Source organism: Pan troglodytes, chromosome 6 (genome assembly GCF_028858775.2).
Source record: "Pan troglodytes isolate AG18354 chromosome 6, NHGRI_mPanTro3-v2.0_pri, whole genome shotgun sequence".
NCBI lineage: Eukaryota > Metazoa > Chordata > Mammalia > Primates > Hominidae > Pan > Pan troglodytes.
Window position 1 is genome coordinate 40,729,621 of NC_072404.2, and position 26,625 is coordinate 40,756,245.

Sequence of the window (26,625 nt, forward strand, 5' to 3'; positions counted from 1 at the left end):
GGTTAACATTGATGAATTACTAAACTTTCAAAAAAAAAAAAAACTTTCCTAAGTTGCCAGAAAGTAGGAAAAATAAAAAAAAAGACCACAAAAAAAAAAAACCCACAACAGCTCTTAATAGAAGACCAATATTAATTCCAAATCCAAATAAGGAGAAGTCAACCAAAGAACAAAAAGATCACTTCCCAAATATGCATATACACAAAAATTCCAATAAGAATTTTAACTGACTAAATTTAAAAAGCATTATACATTTGATGACATATATAAAATGGGAAAAATTCCTCTAAGAACATAAAACTACCAAAGTTCACTCCAGATGAACTGGAGAGCTTCCTAATGAAATTGAATTTGTAGTAAAAAACCTACCCACAAAGAAAGCTCCAGGCCATGAGGGCTTCACTGTTAAATTCTACCAAACATTTAAGGAAGAGATAATACCAATTCTACACAAAAATCTCTCTGAAAACAGGAGACAGAACACTTGCAAATAATTTTAGGAGATGACATTACCCTGAAACCAAAACCAGACAAAATCATTACAAGAAAACTACAACAAATATTCCTCATGAGTAATAGACGAAAAACCTTAAAAATATTAGCCAAGCAAATCCAACAATGTAGAAAAGAAATACTACATTTGAGCAGGTGAGGTTTATCCCAGGATACAAACTAGATCAACACTCATATATCAAAAAAATGTGTCAACTTCCAAATACGGCAGAGTGAAGAAATTGGTAACTCCCATTCTCCAAAACCACTTTAAAATTGGACAAAATTATAAAAAAAACACTCATATCAGGTTCTAGAGATTAACCAAAAGGAAGCAACAATGTGGGAAGCATTCATTCATAAAAAACTGAGAAACTGTGGGTAAAAACAGTGGGAGTCTGTGGCATTTTTACCTAGGTTGCTCCCATCCACCTCAGCACCACCCCCATCTCCCCCATACTGTTAGTCCAACAGTTCTTTTGAAGGGGGCGGGACCGAGTGTGGCTACTCATAAAAAGAACCTGTACTACTGGAACAGGCTGACCTGATTTGGGGCAGACAGCTAAAAACCTACGCTCAGAGGCACTATCAGTAAAAGTAGAGAACTCAGTAGGAAATAAAAGGCTGGGTAGCCTTGCCACTATCTTCCTTTAACCAATGTCAAAATTAAGAATTTATGAGCCAATGCCCTTGATCAACGTTACGTATTTCTAAAAATACTAAAGTTACAACTAAGTTATTTCTAATTTGCAAATAACATAGTTTATAGCATCTTTTTTGGCCCTGCATAATTTTAGGCTATGACAGAAAATGACAATAATAGCTTTAACCTGAATTAATACCTTAACTGGTTCATGTTCCCCCAGTGAGTAAAACAGATTCTATAAACGCAGGACTAGGGTTATTTCACTTGTCTTCCTGATCACGCTCTGCATACTGGCTGGCTGACTCACCCACCTTTCAGCTCTCATCCTCAGAGTTGACTTCCAGGATCCTTCCCTGATGCTCCTCCTGTGTATTCCTGCAGCACTCTGTACGTCATTTTTTATCACAGCCTTTATTACATTGTATTGTAACTGCTAGGAATCGTTCCTATTTTCCGAATTTTCCGCTAGACCATACCTTACTCAGTTTGGTATCTCTAGTATACTTTCCACTGTCAGGCACACAGGAGGTACTGAATGAATGAATGAATGAATACATTTTCAACTACAGTTTTATAGTTTTAAAAATCTTTCCACAGATTGTAGACCACCCATTTAATGGTCCATGTGTTTTCAATCTTTTAAGCAAAAATAACCCTTGTTCTTATGAAAAACTGTATGAAAGAGATTGAGGTTAAACTGCCCTGGGTAAAAGAGAGGCTAGGAGACAGGGGAGTAGACAGCCCTCAGGGAAGATTCCTGGGAAGTCCTAGGACTTCACATAACCCAGTTTCAAAACCATAGCATTAATCTAGTACAGAAAGAAGAAAATCACCAATAAAAATACACTATAGGAAAAAAATAGTTTATTTTTTCCATGTTGGTTCTTGTGCTGCTTTTTTAAATTAAATCTTTGATAGCCTCCTGACTTAGGATGTGCTGATTAAAACACCAAAATAAAATAGGCAAAGCAATTATGGACAGAGAGAATCTTTAAAATTATAAGACAGACTTCTCCATTTTATCTTCCCTTCTACCCTAATACCAAAAATAAAAAAAAATCTTCTCTAAATAAGACTAACTTGGATTACATTATCTATAAAGGCTTATAAAAGCCTTTTACAAGTAATGACTTGAAAACTGGGGAGAAAAAAGAATGAGACTATAATACGATCTCCAATTAAGGCTCTAAAGATGGTGTCTTTACCAGTTACAAAGAAGCTAGAGAAAAATGACTGTATAGAGCTTAAAATTCGATCTTTAATCTATTATCTACAGTTTTCCTGCGTTAAAATTTTAGTGACATAGAAGGACCAATAAAAAAAGAGATTAAGAAACTAATTTTGGAGAACGAAAATCTATATACAATTACATTTACTTTCTATGATATTAAATAAAATAATAGGTGAACAGACTTCATCCTAGAATTTCATTTAATAGTGATACTTGAATAACTGAATTTATTCTTAGCCTATTCGATTCTTTTCAAGTCTTTCAAATTTAAGTAAAAAATGCACTTACGTCATCTGCAATACCAAAAATTTTAGATGTCAAGTATTTAAGTATGACAGTTCCAAATAACCAAAAACATCCTTGAATAACCTAAACAAAAGAAAACAAAAATAACTTTGATGCTTCATATTCCACAGACATAGGCTAGGAAGAAAAAAATAAATGCTTTAATCATACATGAAATACATATTGCTGTGTACAAGAGAAAATGCTAAAAAATGCATCTCAATTTAAAATCAAGCATGTTGCTCAAAAGCAAGGGGCAATAACTAAAAATAAAAATATAATCATACGATCTTATTAAAATTAATATATTTTATAGAAGATTTACACAACCACTGCAGTTAAATTCCCTTTAACAGTTTCTTATACATGCACTGTTTCTTAGATGAAACATGAGTAATAAATAAAACTGGAATTTTTTAACTGCATACCCAGGATTAACTTTAACTTGTTTCATAAAAAGGGCAATTTGGTACATTAAAACTGAGCCCTAAAATACTATAAAACTGTTGGATCCCCTGAGTTGCATAGATCATTTTCTTAAAAGTAAAACATAAAACCAATGATATATTTTAGAGAAGAAAAAACATAAGCATTAAAATAGATTGATTCTCACCCATAAACTAAGTTCAGATACATTTATTTTCAGGAAATGTGGTTTCATTGCCAGAATACCCTGAGTAGAGAAAAATAACATAGTATACACAGTTAATACTTATAGACATAAATTCAAGTACCAAAAAATTCTTCTAAATAATAAGATTCTCAAGTATCTAAAATTTAGCACATGGTTGACTTTCCACATACCATCCACATGCTCATTTCTAGAGTCAGTGACTTCAAGGTATAGCCCTATTATCCAAAGTCGATTAGGTGAATGCGTGACTTTTTAAAGTTGAAAAAGGAATCACCATATGTAAATGTCTATGACTGATTTGACATGTCTGATTTATCTCTGAGCCATGAGTTATATAACATTTTCAGAATTTTGGACAGTAGTCATACAGGCATAAGATTTTCCTTTAGCTAAAAATTACTGACTCTTAGGGTAAACAGCAAATGAAATGTTAATGGATCAACTAAATACTTCTCTGAAGTATTTTCAGGTGGTAATGCTTCCAAACTGTATTACCCTTGGGGAGCTAAAACTACTTCAAACATGGCAAAAATATGATTAGAGATCAAAACATAAATACTTCAAACCAAATTAAATCTTTTTGGAAGTTTCTAAATACCTGAGAATACAAAATGTGATACAATTCAGGTTTCAAAGTGATTAATTATAAATATATGCAAATGTGTGTTTACAGTTAAATATGCACAAACATGCTGTATTCCCTGTTATCATTTATTTTTATACACCAAAATATATGGAATATACATAAATATGCTTAATTCGTACCTAAGGCGCACCTCAGTGTGAAGCATCTAGCAGCATACCTGACATACAGAACTGAAATTTCCTACAAAATGTACTTAAATTAGATTTTATTTATATGTAATATTCGATTCAATGGTTTCCCTGTCCATAGTACCAAGATTCATATACTTTATCCTGGGTGATAGCAGTACATGAGAAAATACATATGTAAAATATACAACTGAGTACTTTGTCACCTTTCCTAATAATAAACAGAGAACACAGAACTGAAGAACTATACTTATTAATCCCAAAGTTATGATTTTTCTTGTTGTTGTTGTTGAAAATATAGCATTATGCTAATTGCTAATTACTGTAGCTAAGTATACTCAAGGCACAACCTGAAAAGGGTGGCGGCCCACACTGGGAAGAGGCATATTTTTGAGAAATGGGTATTTTTTTTTTTTTTTTTTGAAATGGAGTCTCGCTCTGTTGCCCATGCTGGAGTGTAGTGGCGCGATCTCAGCTCACTGCAAGCTCCGCCTCCTGGGTTCACGCCATTCTGCCTCAGCCTCCTGAGTAGCTGGGACTACAGGCGCCCGCCACCATGCCCGGCTAATTTTTTGTATTTTCAGTAGAGATGGGATTTCACCTTGTTAGCCAGGATGGTCTCGATCTCCTGACCTCGTGATCCACCTGCCTCAGCCTCCCAAAGTGCTGGGATTGGAGGCGTGAGCCACTGCGCCTGGCCGAAAAATGGGTTTTTAAATAAATATCATTTGTAAAATAAATGAAAATGGAGGTTTCAAATGTAATGGGTTCTAAAAATTAAGAAACCCCAAATGATCTGAGTAACTTAATTACTCAAGAAGTCGAATATATTCCAATTACGACAGTGCAATACGCTTTTAAAGTCACAGGGAAACTAAAGCACATGTACTTTAAACATAAGGAATAACAAGTCTGCAAAACATTTTAATGGAAATCCACCAAAAATAAGGCAGTCTTAAAATTTCAGAAGACTTTTAGACTTACAAAGTCATCCTGCCAGCTGGGCATGGTGGCTCACGCCTGTAATCCCAGCACTTTGGGAGGCCGAGGTGGGCAGATCACCTGAGGTCAGGAGTAGAGACCAGCCTGACCAACATGGAGAAACCCCGTCTCTACTAAAAATACAAAACTAGCCGGGCATGGTGGCACATGCCTGTAATCGCAGCTACTTGGAAGGCTGAGGCAGGAGAAACGCTTGAACCTGGGAGGCGGAGTGAGCCAAGATTGCGCCATTGCACTCCAGCGTAGGCAACAAGAGTGAAACTCCATCTTAAAAAAACAAAACAAAACAAACAAACAAACAAAAAAACAAAGTCATCCTGCCATATGTAGCAGAAAGAATTAGATGACCTTCCATCAATTTGTTCTAATTCTGTAAAATAATCTCTCCATAATCTAAAGTTGTTCTTGGTAGTGATTTAGCAAAATAAAACTGAATCATCACCTTACTTAAACCATCTGAATAGTCCATACAAGTAGACAAGGGGCAAAAAACAAAACAAGAAAAACAAAACAAAACAAAAAACAGAAGAAAAAGTAACCAAGGCCTTGATCTTCTGAGCACAGTGGAATGAAGAGGGGTGGCTGTTACAAGATTGCAATGAGAGGAAAGGGGTTCAAAAAGTGGAGCAGGAGTAGGATTAAAAATGCAAAGGAGGAAGGGAGAAGAAAGCATAGAAACTTTTCTGAAATGATACTAATTTTTCCTTGTTTTTTTTTTCCCTGTTTTAGAATTGAGTACTTGAACACCATACATCTAGAATATTCAGTAAGACACTTAAGATGGTTCCTACAGAAAACCCTGATGAATCCTAAGCCAGTGAAGAAAAAATTGTTAAACCATTAGTTTCAAAAACAGCCATATAAGTGTTAAAGAATACTTACCCAAATAATTACCAAAGAAGAAGCATAATAAGAAGTTAATAACATTGAGTTCCCAAACATCAAAACAAAACAAAGTGCAAGAGAAATCTGGAAAAATCCAAGAAAAAAATATAAGTAATGCACATAAAACAAAAAACCTTTGTTTTTTATTGTGAAAACTGCACATGCCCATAATAAACAAAATTCAAACTGTTGAAAAGGGACTATAAAACAGCCCATTCTCCATCTCACACTTCAAACTCCCAGAGATAACCGTCATCAACAGTTTCCTGTTTATCCTTCCAGACAACATGTATAAATTCTAGTTTATATATTTTGTAAAACCACAAATGGACACTTACCCCACAAGCTGTACTATTTCTTGCTTTTATTCGTTAATATGTTTCAGAGAGCTTTCCATACACATGCAAGCCAATCTAATACATTCTGCTTAAGAACTGGAAAAAGTATTCTATTCTACAGATGTATCCTAATTTATTTAACTAGTCCTCCGAATACTGAGAAACACTTAAGTGCTTTCCACTTCTATTTTGTTTTGTTTGGATCTTCCCAATACAAACACTGCTATGATAGACATCCTTATGTGTATACCTTATGTGCATGTCAGTACATTTATGAATAAATTACTAGAAGTGAAATTGATGGATCAAGGATATACACATTTTTAAATTCAATACAAATATTGACAAATTGGCCTACAAAAAGATTGTGGCAATTCACTTTCCCACCAACTGGGCAGGAGAGTTCCTATGGATATATATTCTGGCAACACTGTATTATTCTTTTAAATATTTGCCAATCCAGTAGGGAAAAAATGTTACCTCATTGTTTCACTTTTCCATTCTTTTAATAGTAGATGAGACACAGCACCTTTTATTCTATTTGCTGGTTATGCTGTCTTGTGTGTATGTGTGAACTGCTTATTCCCACTGCCCATCTGTCTACTGGGCTTTCATTATTTTCCTTAACAGCTCTCTTCATATATTACAGAACATAGCCCCAATATCCAGAATCTACAAAGAACTTAAACAAATTTACAAGAAAAAAAAAACCCATCAAAAAGTGGGTGAAGGATATGAACAGACACTTCTCAAAAGACGACATTTATGCAACCCACAAACATATGAAAAAAAAGCTCATCATAATTGGTCATCAGAGAAATGCAAATCAAAACCATAATGAGATAACATCTCATGCCAGTTAGAATGGCGATCATTAAAAAGTCAGGAGACAAAGATGCTGGAGATGATGTGGAGAAATAGGAATGCTTTTACAGTGTTGGTGGGAGTGTAAATTAGTTCAACTATTGTGGAAGATAGTGTGACAATTCCTCAAGGATCTAGAACTAGAAATACCATTTGACCCAGCAATCCCATTGCTGGGTACATACTCAAAGGATTATAAATCATTCTACTATAAAGACACATGCACACATATGTTTATTGCAGCACTGTTCACAATAGCAAAGACTTGGAACAAACCCAAATGCCTGTCAATGATAGTCTGGATAAAGAAAATGTGGCACATATACACCATGGAATACTATGCAGCTATAAAAAAGGATGAGTTCATGTCCTTTGCAGGGACATAGATGAAGCTGGAAGCCATAACTGTCAGCAAACTAACACAGGAACAGAAAACCAAACACTGCATGTCCTCACTCATAACTGTCAGTTGAACAATGAGAACACATGGACACAGGGAGGGGAACATCACACATCGGGGACTGTTGGGGGCTGGGGGGCTAGGGGAGGGATAGCATTAGGAGAAATACCTAATGTAGATGACGGGTTGATGGGTGCAGCAAACCACCATGACACGTGTATACCTATGTAACAAAACTCCACTTGCTGCACATATACTCCAGAACTTAAAGTATATATATATTTTAATATATATGTTTATTTATATAAATATAAATATATAAATATATATATTTATATATATATTTATATATATATATAAAAGAACCTAGCCCCTTATCAAGTAAACATATTGTAAATATTTCTCTCAGTTCATTTTTGACCTCTGTAGTATTTTTTGTATTATGGTTATTTTCTAAATCTTTATGTTAGCAAATTTATCTTTCATTTCCTTTAGGTCTTTGGATTTATCTGTCATTTAAAAGGCACTAAAAATAAAATAATCCATATTCTAGAAGTTTTATTTTTGATCCATATATATCAATTTCCATGTGAATTTCAGAATCAACTTATTAAGCTTCAAAAACTAAAATTTTAATTAAAATTACTTTATTCAATAACGTGTTATTTATAGTTATATCTGTTCAACATCAAATCTTCAGATCCCAAAGCAATACATGTTCCTTCCATTTCTTTAAATCTTCTTTTACATGCATTAGCAAGTATAGTTTTCTTTGTATAGATTCCTGCATATTTTCTTGAGTTTATTCTAAAGCATATTATTTTTGCTGCTGTTTTATCAAGAATCTTCATATTTTGATTGTTTGTATACAGAAAAATTATATTAAATATGCATCAATGAATATGATTTCATTGTTTCCAGTAGTAGTTTATTTGGATTTCTCAAGTATTCAAAATGATATCAACTACAAACAATGATATTTTTACATTTTCCTTTGAATTATTTTTCAGTCAATTGTATTAGCTGACATTTCTGCAATAATGTTAAGTAATGAGAGAGGCAGTAGGCATATTTATCATGCTTCTGGCATTAATGGAAATAGGACATTTTTCTATTGCTTCATCATTTTATGTGATACTAGTTTTTGTTTTGAGGTGTGGGTATCTTAAATTTCAATGAAATATCCGTCTATTTTTACTTGATTATGGTCTTAAACACCAAAAATAGATGTTGACTTTTATCATATACCTTTATAATATCAAAGGCAATTATTATGGATTTTTTAAACTTCTTAATGTGATAAATCATATTAATAGAATTTCTATTATCAACACATTCCTGCATTCCTGGAATGAGGCGCTTAGATACAAATTTAACTACGTAAAAAACCTATCTGAGCAAAACTACAAAACTTCAATGAAACTAATCAAAGAACTTTATAAATACATGAAGTGTTATTCCATGTACAGGAAGATTCCATATTGAAGGAATGTCAGTTCTTCCCAACTTGATTCAGCACAATCCCAATAATGAGCCTAGCAAGTTACCAATAAAGTGATTCTGAAGTTTATATGGAGATATAAACAACCCATTATAGAGCCAACTCAATACCGAAGAAGAGCAAAGTCAGAGGACTGACACTACCCCACTTCAAGACTTACTATAAAGTTACTGTAATCAAGACAGTGTGATATTGGTGAAAGAAGACACAAACAGATCAAGGGAACAAAATATAGAGCCCAGAAATAGACTCACATATATAGTCAACTGATATTTGACCAAGGAGCAAAGGCAATACTGTGGAGCAAAAATAGTCCTTTCAACAAACGGTGCTGGAACAACTAGAGATCCACATACAAAAAAATAAATCTAGACATAAGACTTTACACCCTTCATGAAAATTAACTCAAAACAGACAACAGATCTAAATGCACACTGCAAAACTATAAAGCTCCTAGAAGATAACATTGGAGGAAACCTAGATGACCTTAGGTATGGTGATGACTTCTTAGATAAAAGAACAAAGGTACAATTTATGAAAGAAACAATTGATAAGCTGAACTTCATTAAAATTAAAAACTTCTGCTCTGTGAAAGACAGGACAATGATTGAGAGAAGATATCTGCAAAAGACACATCTGATAAGGGACTGTTATCAAAAATATACAAAGAATTCTTAAAACTCGACAATAAGGAAATGAACAACCCAAGGAAAAATAAGCAAAAGATCTTAATAGACACTTCACCAAAAAAGATACACAGATGGCAAAAAAAAAGTATATTAAAAGATGTTCAACCAAATTAAAACAATGAGATACCATTACACATCTACTGGATGCCCAAAATCCACATTGACACCACCAAATGCTGACAAGGATGTGGAGCAGCAGGAACTCTCATTTGTTGCTGGTGGTAATGCAAAATGGTATGGCCACTTTGGAAGACAGTTTGGCAATTTCCTAAAAACTAAGCATACTCTCACCATACCATCCAAATATCACTTTCCTTGGTATTTACTCAAATGAACTGAAACATCCATGTAAAAACCTGCATACAGATGTTTACGGCAGCTTTATTCATAATTGCCCAAACTTGGAGTTAACCAACAAGTTATTCAATAGGCAAATAAATAAACAGTGGTACATCCATATAATGTTAATAAAATGTTAATAATAATCAAGATCTAAATGAGCTATCAAGCCATGAAAAGACTTGGAGGAAACTTATTTACTTTTTACTAAGTGAAAGAAGCCAATATGAAAAGGCTACATACTGTATGGTTCCAAACACATGACACTACACAAAAGGCAAAACTATGGAAACAGTAAAAAGATCAGTGGCTGCCATGGGTTAGGGGGAAGGAGGGATGAATAGGTGGAGCACAGAAGAGCTTTATGGCTGTGAAACTGTTCTACAAGATACTACATGGTTGACACATGTCATTATACATTTGTCAAAATCCAGGCCGATTGTGGTGGCTCACATCTGCAATCCTAGCACTTTGGGAGGCCAAGGCAGAAGGATCCCTTGAGCCCAGGAGGTCAAGGCTGTGGTGAGCCATGTTTGCACCACTGAACTCCAGCCTGGGCAACAGAGCAAGATCCTGTCTCAAAAAACAAAACAAAACACAACAACCACCCATAGAAAAGTGAGGCCTAACGTAAACTACGGACTTTGGGTGATTCTGATGTGTGATGTAGGTTTATCAATTGTAACAAATGTACCACTCTGGTGCGGGATGTCAATAGAGGGGTAGGTTGTGCATGGTTGGGGGCAGGGGGTATATGGGAACTCTGTATTTTCTGCTTAATTTTGCTATAAACCTGGCTGGGTGCAGTGGCTCATGCCTGTAATCCCAGCACTTTGGGACGCTGAGGTGGGCAGATCACATGAGATCAGGAGTTCAAGACCAGCCTGGCCAACATGGTGAACCCTCATCTCTATTAAAAATACAAAAATTAGCTGAGTGTGGTGGCACATGCCTCTAATCCCAGCTGCTCGGAAGGCTGAGGCAGGAGAATCGCTTGAACCCGGGAGGCGGAGGCTGCAGTGAGCCGAGATCGTGCCACTGCACTCCAGCAAAAAAAAAAAAAAAAAAAAAAAAAAAAAAATTTGCTATAAACCTAAAACTTCTCTGAAAAATAAAGATTTTTAATTAAGAAACAAAAACCACGGTGAGATATCACCTTATACCTACTAGGATGGCTACCATCCAAGAGCAGAAAATAAATGTTGGTGATTACATGGAGAAAATAGAACCTCGTGCACTGTCTACAGGAATGTAAAATGTACCGCTACTATGGAAAAGTTTGGCAGTTCCTTAAAAAATAGATTTACCATATGATCAATCCAGCAATTCCACTTCTGGGTACATACTGAAAACAACTGAAAACAAGATCTCAAAAAATATTTGTTTACCCATGTTCATAGCAGCATTATTTCCTATAGCTGAAACACAGAAGTAACCCAAGTATCCATGAATGGACTGGATAAGCAAAATCGTGTGTGTGTGTGTGTGCGCATGTGTGCACACGTGTGTACACACAACGGAATCCAAGTATCCATGGACAGATTGAATGGATAAGCAGAAACGTGTGTGTGTGTGTGTGTGTCTGTGTACACACAATGGACTATTATTTAGCTTTAAAAAGGAAGGAAATTCTGACATGCTTCAACATAGAAGTAACTTGGGACAGTAGGCTAATTGAAATAGGCCAGTCACAAAAAGACAAACACTGTATGATTTCACTTACATGACATATATAAAGTAGTCAAAATCACAAAGACAGAAAGTAGAATGGTGGTTTCCAGGGACTGGGAAGATGGAAGAATAAGGACTTTAATGGGTATAGAGTTTCAGTTTTGCAAGATGAAAAATGTTCTGGAAATAGGTGGTGGTGATGGTTGTAAAACAATGTGAATGTACTTAATATCACTGAACTGTATAATTAAAAATGCTTAAGGTGGTAAATTTTAAGTTACATGTATTTTACCACAATAAAAAATGGAAAAATAATTTTTTGGAAATAATTCTATATATTTTTTTCTTTTTATAACTATAAGAATTTAGGAATTTATAAAACGATAATGGAAGAAGATAGAAAACAGTAAGTCATATAATAAAGTATGTATCATTTACCCAAAGTAGGTTTTGCTGCAAACTACGTTGTGTAATTTTATAATTTTATAACTATAACTTTGAGTCAAGGCCCTCAGCCATAGTTGCCTATGTGACCAGCCAACTCTGAAGGCTTAACATTTAATCTGATTTACACTACAAAATAAAAAACTATTTTAAATAGTTTGGGGAAAAAATAAGCCAAGTCTAAAAAATATATAATTACTGTCTAACTCATTCATGAACAAGGATGTAAAAATCCTATCAAAATGACAGCAAACTGAACCCAGCGACATGCAAAAATTGTGTTTAGCCCAGAAAAGCAAGTTTATTTGATGCTAGAAAGTTAATTAATGTTAATTCATTATAGTAACCGATTGAAGAGGGGGAAATACACCGATTCATCTAAACAGATGTAGTAAAGTATTTCATGAAACTTAACATTTATTAATTTCTTTTTAAAAGTGCTCAAAGCATGATGAGGACATGTTAAAAGGAAAGAGAAGTCAGCTTGAATAGTTGGACAAGTGTGGAACAATTTGAGCATCAACATAAATAACAAAAATAATGGATTACACTGCATTGACTAAAATAGATGTCATTTTCTTTTGGACACAAGACAAACTGGTAAAAGATCTGAATTGGAATTTACAACAATGGAAACATGAAGGGCGTATAAACAAACCAAAAGATGCTCAGCTTCATTATGAATCAGAGAAAATGCAAATTAAGGTTACAAGATACCATTTTACACGAACCAGATTGATAAAATAAAAAAGGATGTAGAATAACATAAGCTGCTATATATTGCTGTTGGAAGTAGTCCAATCATTTTAGAAAAACAATTTAGTATTTATAAAGTTGAACATGTACATAATTTACCACCCAACAAGTTTACTACCAGGTAAATACCCTAGAGAAACTCTCAACATATGTGCCCTAGGAGATATATGAAGAATGTACAGCATTATTTATAACTAAAATAAGAAGCTGGGGGGCGAAGAGAGAACCTAAATGTCCTTCAACAAGAAAATGAATAAATGAACTATGCTTTATTTATATGATGGAAAATATAAAGCAGTGAAAATATTTGAATTCTAGTTACATGTAAGTAGCAGAAATCTGAGTGAAAAAATGGTATTTATAAAATAATGCCATTTGCATAAACCTTACAAAGAATGTGAACATTTAATAATAAAAATATGTACTATTTAGTAATCCACATATTGTAAAGTTATAAAGAAAAGCAAATTGATTACAATTCAAAAAGTCAGAATAGTGGTTACCTCTAGGAGCAGTGAGGGGATGAGCTCAGGGCATACAGGACTTAAAAGTAATAAGGTTCTATTATCCATTTGGAGAGTAGGCTCCTGGTTGTTTATTTTATGACTGTGTTTATAACTTCCTTACACATTATAAATGTTCTTTTATATGTATAAATTATTAAGAAAATGAAAATAATGGGATATTATGACAACTGTAAAATTATCAGGAAAAGAAAACATCAAAATTATAAAAACTAATGAGAGAAGACAATGTTTGTTTTTAAAGGATAACCATTCAAGAACATCAACCAACCAGCTTCAGGGTCTTTGTTCTAGCTGTTCCACCAACCTAGAGATCAGTTTCTTTGATATCTACTTGGCTAACTCCTTCTCCTTCTTCCAATCTTTGTTCTACTCCCCTTCTCAAGAAGACCTGCCCTGACCACCTCATTTGATTTTTCCATTCTCCTACCCCCTGATCTTGGTGCTCCTGATCTGCCTTACCCTTACCTTTTCTTTCTTCTAAAATCTTTTTTTGTATTTTTTTTTTTAATAGAGATGGGGTCTCACCCAGGCTGGTCTTAAACTCCTGGGCTCAAATGTCCTCTTGCCTCAGCCTCCCCAGGCCACCATACCTGGCCTCAAATCCTTATCACCTTCTAACATCCTACATAATTTACCCATTTACTATGTTTATTATTTATCTTCTGTCTTCCCTCTTTCCCCCACTCTGTTAGAATGTAGTAATATGAATGCTGGTGTATTCCACATGCCTTGACAGTTGATGCTCAGTTAATGAACTTTTTTTCTTTTTTGTAGAGACATGGTCTTGCTATGTTGCCCAGGCTGGAGTGCAGTGGTGTGATCTTAGCTCACTGCAGTCTCAACCTCCTGGGCTAATGTAATCCTCCCACATCAACTTCCTAAGTAGCTAGTACTACAGGCATGCATCACCATGCTAAAATTTTTTATTTTGTAGAGATGAGGTCTGGCTCTGTTGCCCAGGCTGGTTTCAAACTCCTGGCGTCAAGTGAACCCCACCTTGGCCTCTCAAAAGTGTTGGGATTACAGGCATGAGCCACCATGTCGGGCCCTTCTACTTCATTTTAACAGACAGCTCCTGGATAATATATCAGCCCCATGTTTCCGTTTCATAAATTATTTCTTTTACTGATAATGCATAAGTTGGGAACAACTTCAATCAGATAATATGACCCAAATTAAATTTTTGTGAGTGGTCTATCAAAATGAGGTCTGTTGATTATATCACAATGTTTGAACAACATTTGTTTTAGTTATGAAATTGTTACAACTAGTTTCAACCATGAACAAATCAAATATTAATCAGGAGTTTTAAGGGCAAACTAAATGGAAAAGAACAATAAAAAATTATTACCATGTGTATATAAATGATCTTCCGTAATTTACATATATCAATGTACCCGACAACATATACTGCAAATAATGATGCAATCTGAAATTTAAAAAGAAATTAGAAGTAAAAAAGATAAAATGAATAGCTACAAGAATGAAGAATATATTTACTGTTGTTTCAACTGATTTATATCTACACACAGAGTGAGTTCTTCTGTTTTCCTTTTATCTGACAATTTATTATTAAATATAGTCAATATATTAGTATAGAAAATATTGGTTGATTTTTCTCTCTGACACACAGCTTTCTCAATCATGTGAATTGTCTACTTTGTCAACTGTCCAAAACAATACTCATTTTAACTTCAGGTCAACCCTACTGTCAACATGTACAATTAAAAAGTGCCTTGTCCAATCAAAAAAGATGAAAATGTAATTATAACATGACAACTAATACATAATTGGGGAAGGTACATTTAACTGAAAAAAATTATGCAATGCATGTGTGCATAAAAATACCTCAATTTCTGCTTGCTAGTCACTCCTTACAAGTATCTCCATTAATGTTCTTTCATTAATACAAATATTCAAGAGTTAGTTATAATCAAATTTATCAATTTCAAATTAAGAGTACTTTCGCTGCAAAGGTATTTTTAACTTTCTTTTCCATTTGGAAGAAAATTGTATGTTATATATCAATAATTCTAAGAGTACTGGAATTATTTAGATGAATTAATTGATTAAATGATGGTATAGTATCTATTATATAGAGGTAATATAGCAGACTATGCCTCTACACCCTTCCTCATAGAGAAAGCAATTCAAATTAAATTCTTCCTGTCCTACTACAAAAGCATAGCATAAACAGATTGCAAAATAGCTGAATACTTAAACATATAACTTAAGTTTCATTCATCAAGTTTTTAATCTCTAAATCAATCTACAACAAATTTTTCCATTAGTGAGAAAAACAACAAAGTTTCCCTTTATTCAGAGTTACCCATGGAGAACACTGCATTTCTTAGGGTGCCTGATATGACATAACAACTGTGGGGAAGTGTGTGTTATTATTCAACATAAGCCCCACAGGGAGGCAAAAAACCTCCCCTGACCCTCACCTCCACAAAAAAGCAGGCAGTCTCCACTATCAGGAAGCAATGAGAATGCTCCCTTTTCACCCCAAGGGTTAAGCAACACACAGTACATTTACAGGGTAGAATTTTAAAGAGAGAATCTCAGAGACAATTTTAAACCAGAAACTGATTGAAAATGTCATCGAACTAAGTTAGACAAAGGAGTCTACAAGACAAGATCAAAGTAAAAAGTAAGTACAAATAGAGCCTATTTTAAAAAATAATGATAAAACCAACTAACCTTACTGACACCTTCTAAGTACCAGGTACTGTGTTAAGAATCATATACATTACTTCATCTGGTCCTATCCGCAACCCAATAAAGTAGGTTCTTTTATTATCTCTATTTCAGAAATGAGAAAACCTAAACTAAGAAAAGTTAACTATTTTATCCAAGTTAAGAGGCTAGTGAATAGAATTAGGACTCAAATCCAAGTCTAACTTCATTTCCCAAGCAAGATGTTCTAAAAAATATTAAAAAGCAGCCAGGCGCAGTGGCTCACGCCAATCGCAGCACTTTGGGAGGCCAAAGCGGGTGGATCACGAAGTCAGGAGATGGAGATCATCCTAGCTAACACGGTGAAACCCCGTCTCTACTAAAAATATAAATAATTAGCTGGGCGTGGTGGCACGCGCCTGTAGTTCCAGCTACTTGGGAGGCTGAGGCAGGAGAATCGCTTGAACCCAGGAGGTGGGGTTGCAGTGAGCCGAGACTGCGCCACTGCATTCTAGCCTGGGCGACAGAGCAAGACTCCATCTCAAAAAAAAAAAAGCAACTCTTCAACTGCTTTATACAAATATACCAGTACAATAAAAAAAATAGTACACAGGGAGAAAAATGAATATGTAATTTACTCCCTCTCTCAACAAGCTACCTCCATTTATAGTGGGCAAGAGTACATGGAAAGACAATAGATGAATTTCCAGACTGGTAGAGAGAATTTTATAAGAGATGAACTGGTTAGCTATTTATCCTGTAATCCTATGTGTCTTTATTCTACATGCAAGAATGTACACAACTATTCATAAAAGAAACATTTTAGGTAACAGAAATACTATAGTTAACTTAAGAGAAATACTTGAAGTTATAGCACTAGTCCTCTTTTAAGCACTTAACGATACTGAATAACAAAGATAAGCATTCTTACAAATTTGAGTTCAATAAATGCATTATTTTAGGAAGTAAATAATTAACAATCATTAATAAATAATCCAACATATTTCTCTACCCTGAACTTTCTTTTGTTCAATATTTCTAAAAAATGTTTTAGAAAAACATTTTTCCTAGAAAATGTTTTAGTGTTTTAGGACTTAGAACCATAGAATATCTCAGTTGTAATTTTATGCAAATGAGCTCACATAGTCAAACATGCTAAGCTTAAAACAGCTTAAAATATAATCACCTCACCTGAGTAAGAAGTACAAACTGAGCAAACTGCCAAGGAAGCATGAAAAATACATTGGAAATGCAGAGTGCAATCAAGCTTCCTCTATAAAGTTTTGTAGCCCTTGAAAAGATAAAATAAGTGTTAGTAAGTTTAAACACGAAATAGTCTAGCATGGCTCCAAACTGCTGCAAATTAGAATCTCGAAATATATATGATCTGGTTATAACACAACCTAAACATAAAATGAACCAATGGGTTAGAAATTATACCTCCTGATACTCAATTACAACAATTTTCTTTGAAAGGTAAATACCCATTATTGCTAACAATAACACAGAGAGAAGGAGGGTGGGTCAGTATATCCATGAACATTTTTTTCAAATTATATTTTGGTGAATCCATGACTGAATATTTAAAAATACTGATTCAACAGATTCATTAGGAAGGCAGAAGATGCCTACGAAAAGATGATAGCAGCATATTCTAAGTGCTAAGTATTATGCAGACAACTACTGCAATAATGCAGAATAAGAGGTAAGCGGCTGAGAGAAATTTTGTAAGCATGTGAGATAAAAAGTTGGGTCTGGCACAGGTAGGAGAACACAGAAAAGTTAAGTGGAGGAGAAGATATGGGGTCCATTCTGAAGCAACCTTTAGAGATCTCATTTTGGTACTGACTTGTAATTTAGGAGATTTTCAGGAGGGTAAGATGATTTTATCCTCTAAATCTGCGAGCCAACGCAAAGCCCCCACACATGTCCATCTTCACAGAAGTGGAGTGTGCATGTTGATATACTGAGGTGATGAGGTGTATGCAGCTCAGATACAGTAAAGACATCCTGGCTAGATAAACCTACCTGGAGCATAGAGCACCATTATGACATGCCTTTCTTCACTTCCCCAAGTATCCCTTCTCCAAAGGACATCCCTCTCTGCTATTTTAATCCAACAAAAGTACTTTTAAACTCCAGATAACCTTTTAATGAGTTATGAAATCAACTTATGGAATAAAATTCAGCATTTAAAAATGGAGATCAGCAGAGTGAAACAGAATATATATGACTATATCCTACTTACAAGGGGTTCTATTCTGTGAAACTTTTGTTTCAGTTGTGTGCATACATGTATGTGTATACTAAGCCGCAGTGTAAAACTTATTTCTTATTTCTCATAGATCATAGTCCAAAAGTTTGAAAGCCACTATCTAAAATAAAGCATTTCTCTACTGCTTTTGAATACTAAATATGATTTTCATTTTATGGGTAACAAGAGACATTAAGATTTCCAAGCAGAATTTAATACCAATCTGGCAGTTGGATAAAGAATGCGCTATGGGGAGATAGGAGTGAATAGAAAACAAAGAAAATCCAATTGGTGATCAAAATAGCTCTGACCCAAGACAACAGAAATGGAAACATAAATATTGCCAAGAAAAAAAAAAAAAAAAGCTAAGAACAACCAAGAAAAAGCTAAGCTGTGCTACTATTAGGTGGGTATATAAACTGAATTTCTAAAAATGCTTAAAATTCAAAACTGGACAAAACCGATTTGTTAAAACATACCACTAACCTTATTTATAAATGATTCTTAGCATTAAGGAATAGCCTCTTTTCTGGTTTTATAACAGTATCCTCAGCACTGCAGCCTGCATCAACACTGCTCAGCTTCTTCTTGCCTCCACCAAGCCATCACCACCCACCACCTCCCTCTAATGTCACAATATGTCAACTATAGGCAGAAACCAAGAACTAAAGGAAATGGCTGCTCTTCCAAAGGAGGCAATGTCAGTAATAAGGATGAAATATCAGAAGATGAAGATGGCCAATAGAGAGAAGGTTACTATCCTTCAGAAAAAAGACAAGATGTCTGCCAAAATTTCAAGAAAGGAGGTTTAGCAGGTTTTCCCTCCTAAAAAGACTGCAGTGTCCAAGAAAGCAAAATGAAAGCCCACACTTTCAAGCAACCAGTCATAGATAGCCACAGCAGGCAAGCAGGGAGCCATGACAACTAAGGGGCATAACCATGAAAGCCATCGCAATCAGAAGTGATAAGCTGCCAATGAAGATGGCGAGGAAGATCAAGATGGGATGGATCTGAACCAGGAGTGGTGAAAGCAGCAGCTGATGCAGCTTCAGATGACCAGGAATATGAGAACAGAAATGCCAACTAGAATATAAACAGAGACAATGAAGAAGGCTCTAAAGAAAGGAAAGTTCTCTAAAACTTCTCAGCAAAAAGTAAAGACAGGTATTAAGACGTGGGTAAGGCTGAAAAAGACAATGATAAGAGACTAAAGAAAACATAAAAAGCTTGTCACAGAAGCACCTGGAGCCAAAAACAGAGAAGAACCCAACAGAAGGCAGCTCTTGAAGGCAGGAAACAGCAACTGAAGAGGCCCCATCCTGGTAGGCAGAATAATGGCCTCCAAAAATACCTGTGTCCTAATCCCTGGAACCTGTGAACATGTCATGTTGCATGGCAAAGGGGAACTAGGGCTGCAGATGGAATGAAGATGACTAATCACCTGGCCTCACAGTAGGGAATGTATCCCGGATTATCCAGGTGGACCCAATGTAACCACAGGGTACTTAAAAGCAGAAGAGAGGCTGAAGAGAAGGTTGGAGTGAACTGACAAAGAAGGACTTAATCTACCATTGCTGGTTTTGAAGATGAAGGAGCCACAAGCCAAGAAATGCAGGCAGTCTCCAAGAAAGGCAGGCAGCCTCCCAAGAAATGCAGAGAGCCTCTAGAAGCTAGAAAAGGCAAGAAAATTGATTCTCTCCCCTCCCACTCTGTGCCTTCAGGAAGAGGGGTGCACCTCCAATACCCTGATTTTAAAACTTCAGAGCTAGAAAACTCCAAGATAGTAGGTCCCAGTTTGTGGTGACTGGCTACACAGCAACAGGAAACTAACACTACCTTCTCTGGTACAGATGGACTAAAGGAAGCAGCGCTCAGTCCCCGGAGCAGCATTCCCATGCCCACTTAGGGACAGATCGGATCAGTGAGTGAAAGAAGAATCAAAGGTTTGCCTTCGCTGGATTTAAGACAGGAGCAGAGGTAGAAAAGCAGGAAGGAACTAGAGACTGATGGGCAGTCTGCTGTCTGCACTATACTGGAGAAAAAAGCCACGGTCAAGAATGTGAATGTGGAAAAACAGCATCTGTAGTGGTGAATCAAAGACTCCTACAGCACAACACTTCTTACAGAGATGTTTGAGAAGGGACCGTTGCTCAAGGTGCCTCAGAACCAACAGGGCACAGTTAAAGGTTATGAATTCATAGAGGTTCACCTTATTTGAAGGTGCTAAAGAAGCTTTAAACCCTATAAAAGAGGAGTTTAGGGGACAGCAATAAAGCTGGAGCTACACAGACTTTAAAAAGCTAATGCAAAAACATTACCCATCCCATGTTCTATGAAGGGTCTGTCTAAAGACACTACCACATAGGAGACTAAAAGCCATGTGACGGTTCTATACTTGCTGTAACAATCAGAGGGAAATAGATTGCCCAAAGGGTTTGGCATAACAGACTTCATCAAAGTTCTTCCAAATTCGGAGGATCACTGAAGGGAGTTATCAGTCTGAGTCATCTTCAGATTTTTATCATGCTTTGTTCCATTTTTCCATAGCCCCCATTTGATTTCCTTTTTACCCTCTGGAGCAAGGCAGCTATATTCAATATTTGTCAGCAGAAAGGGAGAGAAGTATGAATTCTGTGAATTATCCTTTGCCCCAAAGGATTGTATCTTACAGGATACACTATAGCATGACCAGCCTTTACCTTCTTTCTGCTCATTTTCAAGAGGTTACAGTGGTAACAGAAGAAGACTTGAGAAAGTGGAAATGACAGGAGAAGTGAAAGCAATTTGTTCCTTCTCAAGCAATCACTGTAGACTACCAAGAAAAAGGAGGAGGAAGAGAAGGCTGATAGAAGAAATGTTTTTGATACTATTTTTAAGTTACACTCTTACAATATTTTTACTAATAACAGCATCATATTGGTTAATTATTTTATTATGTTCACTTTATTATGGAAGCTTAAGAAATTTTAGTTAAAATTATTTAATGCAAAAAGAAATAAGGTTAAGTCAAAGTTACCTGAGAATATGAGTCACTAGCAACATCTGAAGAACAAGAAATGGATATGAGAAGCTTTCACGGAGAGGTGGTGTCCACATTACACGGGTACACTGAAAAAAAAAATTTGTAGTATAGTATACTTGCTAAATTTACTAAGACATTCCAAGTAAAAATTACTATTTATAAATAAAATTATTTTTAACAAATAATTTAAACGGTGTGTTGTAAAACAAACTACTGGACTTTATTCCATAAACAGCAAAACTAGCATGGGACAAATATTACTGACAGAGACACATGTGGCTTAAGATCATGTAAAGCATTAATATCATGAATTGTCAAGAAGAAAATACCAAAAAAGATGCAACTACATCTTAAAAGGAAAGGGAGGAAAGTACCAGCAAGAAAATGTTCTGCCAAATTTTAGAATATTTTGAGTTGATTATTTATCTATTGTTTGTCTTCTTTCCCATGAATTTCAGCAAAACTATCCATAACCAGTACTTGAGAACTCTTTCTAGTCATCAATTTTAGTATTTTCATTCACTGTGCTGCTACAAAGGAATATTCCATTTTTGGTTTTACTTCTTTGCCTAAGCTGCCCTGGGTTGCAAAATATTTAAAAGTAGGCAGTGTAATCAAATTAAGTAACAAAAGTCCTGAAATTGTTAAGTATAAACCTTTCTGAAAAGCTCACTTTGGACATAATTAAGCAATGTACTATCACAGTTGTAATAATGTCATTTTACTGTATATATACTAAATACATTAGTAAGTTCATCCTTCCATCGACAGAAAACCGCATACAATTAAATGCAAGCAATCTGATATTATTAAGTCACACTAAAATAATGATGTCTTTCAATGCAAGCATGGGTACCTAAAAAGATTCCACAGAATGACAAAGACCATGTCAGAAATAAGTGTTTCCTATATTTTCGCTGTACCTCAGACTATTGAATATTTCTAGTGCTGCTACAGAAAGACTGAGCCAATTTACTGCTCTTTTCTAACAAGCTCACCATCCTTTATGAAACTGACATACATATCTATTTATGAATGAACTACTCACACAAGAGAATGCTGAAAAGATTGAAAAGGTCCCCTGATAATGTATACTGTTGTTACTAGAATGCAATTTTTAAAAGCTGTTAGTTTATTAGATTAACTGGAGAGTTCAGTATGATTGACAGTAAGATACATGGGCAAACTACATTTCATTGCCCTTTACCATGCTTCACAGATAACGTCTGTCACAAATTGAAGGTTTGTGGCAACCCCGCATCAAGCAAGTCTATCAGTGCCATTTTTCCAATAGCATGTGGTCACTTCATGTCTGTGTCATATTTTGGTAATTTTCATAATATTTCAACCTTTTTCATTATTACTATATCTGCTACGGTGATCTGTGATCAGTAATCTCTGATATTACTATTCTAATTGCCTTAGGTGCCTTGAACCATGCCCAATAAGATGGCAAACTTAATGGATAAATGTGTGTGTTCTAACTGCTCCACCAATCAGCCACTCTCCCATCTGTCTCCCTCCCATCGGGCCTCCAAATTCCCTGAGACACAATATTAAAATTAGAAAAATTAATAAGCCTAAAAGGGCCTCTAAGTGTTCAATTAATACAAAGAGTTGTTCATCTCTCACTTTAAGTCAAAGGCTAGAAATGATTAAACTTAGAGAAGAAGGCATGTCAAAAGCCGAGAGAGGCCAAAAGCTAGGCCTCTTATGCCTAACAGTCAGAAATGCAAAAGAAAAATTATTGAAGGAAATTAAAAGTGAAACAACCTTATTGCTGATATGCAGACAGTTTTAATGTTCTGGATGGAAGATCAAACCAGCCACATTTCCTTAAGTCAAAGCCTAATCCAGAACAAGATCCTAACTCTCTTCAATTCTATGAAGGCTGAGAGAGGTGAGGAAGCTGCAGAAGAAAAGTTTGAACTAGCAAAGGTTGGTTCATGAGGTTTAAGGAAAGAAGCCATCTCCGTAAGATAAAAGTACAAGGTAAAACAGCAATGCTGATGTAAAAGCTGCAAGTTATCCAGAAGATCTAGCTAACATAACTGAGGTAGGTTGCTGCACTAAACAACAGTGCAGATGAAAAAACCTTCTACTGGAAAAAGATGCCATCTAGGACTTTCCTAGTCAGAGAGAAGTCAGTGGCTGGCTTCAAAACATCAAAGGACAGGCTGACTCTCTTGTTAGACCTAATGCAACCAGTGACTATCTTGAAGCCAATATTCATTGACCACTCTAAAAATCCTAGGACCCTTAAGAATTACACTAAATATACTCTGCACGTGATCTACAAATGGAGCAACAAGCCTAGATGACAGCACATCTGTTTTAGCATGATTGACCGGATATTTTAAGCCCATTCTTGAGACCTACTGCTCAGAAAAAAAGATTCATTTCAAAATATTATTGCTCATTGACAGTGCACTTGGTTACACAAGTGCTCGGGTGGAGACGGATGAGGTGATTAATGTTGCCTTCATGCCTGCTAACAGAGCATCTATTCTGCAGCCCATGAAGCAAGGAGTCATTTCAACTTTCAAGTCTTATTATTTAAGAGACATGTTTCATAAGGCTCTAGCTGCTATAGTGATTCCTCTGATGAGTCTGGGCAAATGAAATTTAAATCTTCTAGAGTGGATTAACTATTTCAGATACCATTAAAATCATTCTGATTCATGGAAGGAGGCCAAAATATCATCATTAATAGGACTTTGGAAGTTTATTTCAACCCTCATGGGAGACTTAGATGGGCTCAAGACTTCAGTGGAGGAAGTAACTGCAGATGTGATGGAAATGGCAAGATAACTAGAAATGGAGCCTGAAGATGTGACTGAACTGCTGTAATCTCATGATAAAATTTAAAGGATAAGGAGTTGCTTCTTAAATGAGCAAAAGGAGTGGTTTCTTGAAATGGGATCTACTACTGGTGAAGATACTGTAAACATTGTTGAAATGACAAAAAAGGATTTAGAACATGACATAAACTTAGTTGCTAAAGCAGTGGCAGGGTTTGGGAGGACGGACTCCTATTTTGAAAGTTCTAGTGTGGGTAAAATGCTATCAAACAGCATCACTTGCTACAGAGGAATCTTCTGTGAAAGAAAGAATCAATCAATACAGCAAATTTCATTGTTATCTTATTTTAAGAAATTGCCACAGCTATCCCAATCTTCAGCAACCCCTCTGTCAGAAGTTATCAACATCAAAGTAAGACCCTCCATCTGAACAACTTGCTGAAGGTTCAGGTGATCACTGGCAGTTTGTTTGTGCATTTTGAGATGGAGTTCATTCTGCCGCCCAGGCTGGAGTACAGCTGTGCAATTTCGGCTCACTGCAGCATCCACCTCCTGGGTTCAAGCGATTCTCCTGCCTCAGCCTCCCGAGTAGCTGGGACTACAGGCACCCACTACCACACCCAGCTAATTTTTTTTTTGTATTTTTAATAGAGAAAGGGTTTCACCATGTTGACCAGGCTGGTCTTGAACTCCTGACCTCAGGTGATCCGCCTGCCTCAGCCTCCCAAAGTGCTGGGATTAGCCACTTATTTTTAAATTAAGGTATGTACATTGTTTTTTAGACATAATGCTATTTCACACTTAATAGACTATAGTACAGTGTAAACATAACTTTTATATGCACTGGAAAACCAAGAAATTTGTATGACTTGATTTATTACGATATTCATTTTACAGTATCTCTGAAGTATGCCTGTATGATCAAAATTTGTAAAGTCATCAGTCTCTGTACAAAAACAAGTATTCAAACAAGCAAGTATTCCAACCATGCAATGTACAATTTGAGAATTTTCTTCATGCAGACAGTTCCCCCACATTTGTTACCCACATTCAATGACATTATCATTTCTCCAAAATTCATTGCTTTTAATAGCTATAGTCACTCAGTTCACCAAAACTGAATTATATCCTCTGAAAGCAGGGACAAGAAAACCCAATTACAGGACTGTAATGAAGGGAAAGGTCTTCTCCCTCCAAAATTCTGAGTACATGAATTCAAATGTCCATGAAAGTGCTTTCTATTGTTTCTCCAATAACACAACGTGTTTTACTAGGTCTGGTACAAACATAATTGCCATTCCAGATGATGCCATATAATTTGAAAATAGTGAAGAGATTTGGTTTAGTCATGCCTTACATTTCAACAAATAAATATTTTTTCTTTATCTCTAATTTTAAATGTAAAATAAAAAGTGTGACAGTTTAAAATGCCAATGCTTTTTAAAGGCATTATTTTGAAATTTGAGAATTAAAGGAAATATACATGTGAACTGCTTCAAAAAAGGGTTATACAAATGTATGTTGTTTCTAAGTACAAGAAATACATTTATTGTGAAAATTCAATAAAAATCTTATGTTGCACAAACTTCTATCTAGTATATAATTTTTAGCACACATTTCATAACACTGATTATACTGCAACATAATACTGTGTAGATATTAATAGGCTTTTATTTTCTGCTTAATAATTTTTAATCATTCACTGAAGAATCAATAACTAAGGAATCTCAAAAATAGCTTAATTTTCCAATCTCTATTTTCAAACTATTAACTTATAGTATTGGGAATACAGTATGATCTAATTGATTTATCTTCATAACTTCAAAATAAATAGAAGAACAATTGACTAGTGAGTTATAAATTGTGGTTAGTATTAGTATCAAACAGATCATGTTTAAGATTTATTCCAAGAGTTTTTACTAGAGTTGCCATTTGCTGGATCAATCCTAACTTGTTACTATAATGTTTAGGTTTAAAACAAATTACCCACCTCTGCCTGCTGCTTTTCTATACTGATTATACTATTGCTTTATATTGCTTAATATTAACTATAATAATGCTTTAAACACTATATTTATGAGTGCTTCCTTAAAAGACTGCTGGCACCATGAAGGTTATGCTACCTCTCTTCAGAGAATGTTATAGGTGTTAAGAATCCTGCTGTCCACATAGTAACCATAAACATGCTAGGTTTAAGAGACATGGCTTGAATATCTCGTTTGATGCTACTTAGGGCAGTCCCATTATTTAGGAAGACCCTTAGTTTGGAGTAAGCTTTGTGCATCTCAGGGCACTGTATCTTGATAATAAGTAAGCCTGGTTGCTTTCTTGGAGTTTTGGTCTATTTTTGTACCATACACAGGTTGAGTATTTCTTATCCAAAATCCTGGG

General features: G+C 35.3%; 1 protein-coding gene across 4 annotated transcripts in view; it reads right to left on the reverse strand.

Moving 5' to 3' along the window:
- The window catches only part of DPY19L1 (dpy-19 like C-mannosyltransferase 1), a 108,364-nt gene that overhangs the window by 23,166 nt on the left and 58,573 nt on the right, over positions 1 to 26,625 (reverse strand). For 2 of the 4 annotated variants that reach the window (XM_063815296.1, XM_009452886.5), the window contains exons 8-13: positions 21,428 to 21,519; positions 17,349 to 17,448; positions 14,830 to 14,907; positions 5,947 to 6,033; positions 3,268 to 3,327; positions 2,658 to 2,738 (exon numbers count right to left, since the gene is read on the reverse strand). In XM_063815296.1, the coding sequence (XP_063671366.1) occupies positions 2,658 to 2,738; positions 3,268 to 3,327; positions 5,947 to 6,033; positions 14,830 to 14,907; positions 17,349 to 17,448; positions 21,428 to 21,519 (498 nt within the window). The remainder of the gene's footprint in view (positions 1 to 2,657; positions 2,739 to 3,267; positions 3,328 to 5,946; positions 6,034 to 14,829; positions 14,908 to 17,348; positions 17,449 to 21,427; positions 21,520 to 26,625) is intronic. The other 2 variants (XM_063815297.1, XM_016957263.4) reach the window with 1 other exon arrangement.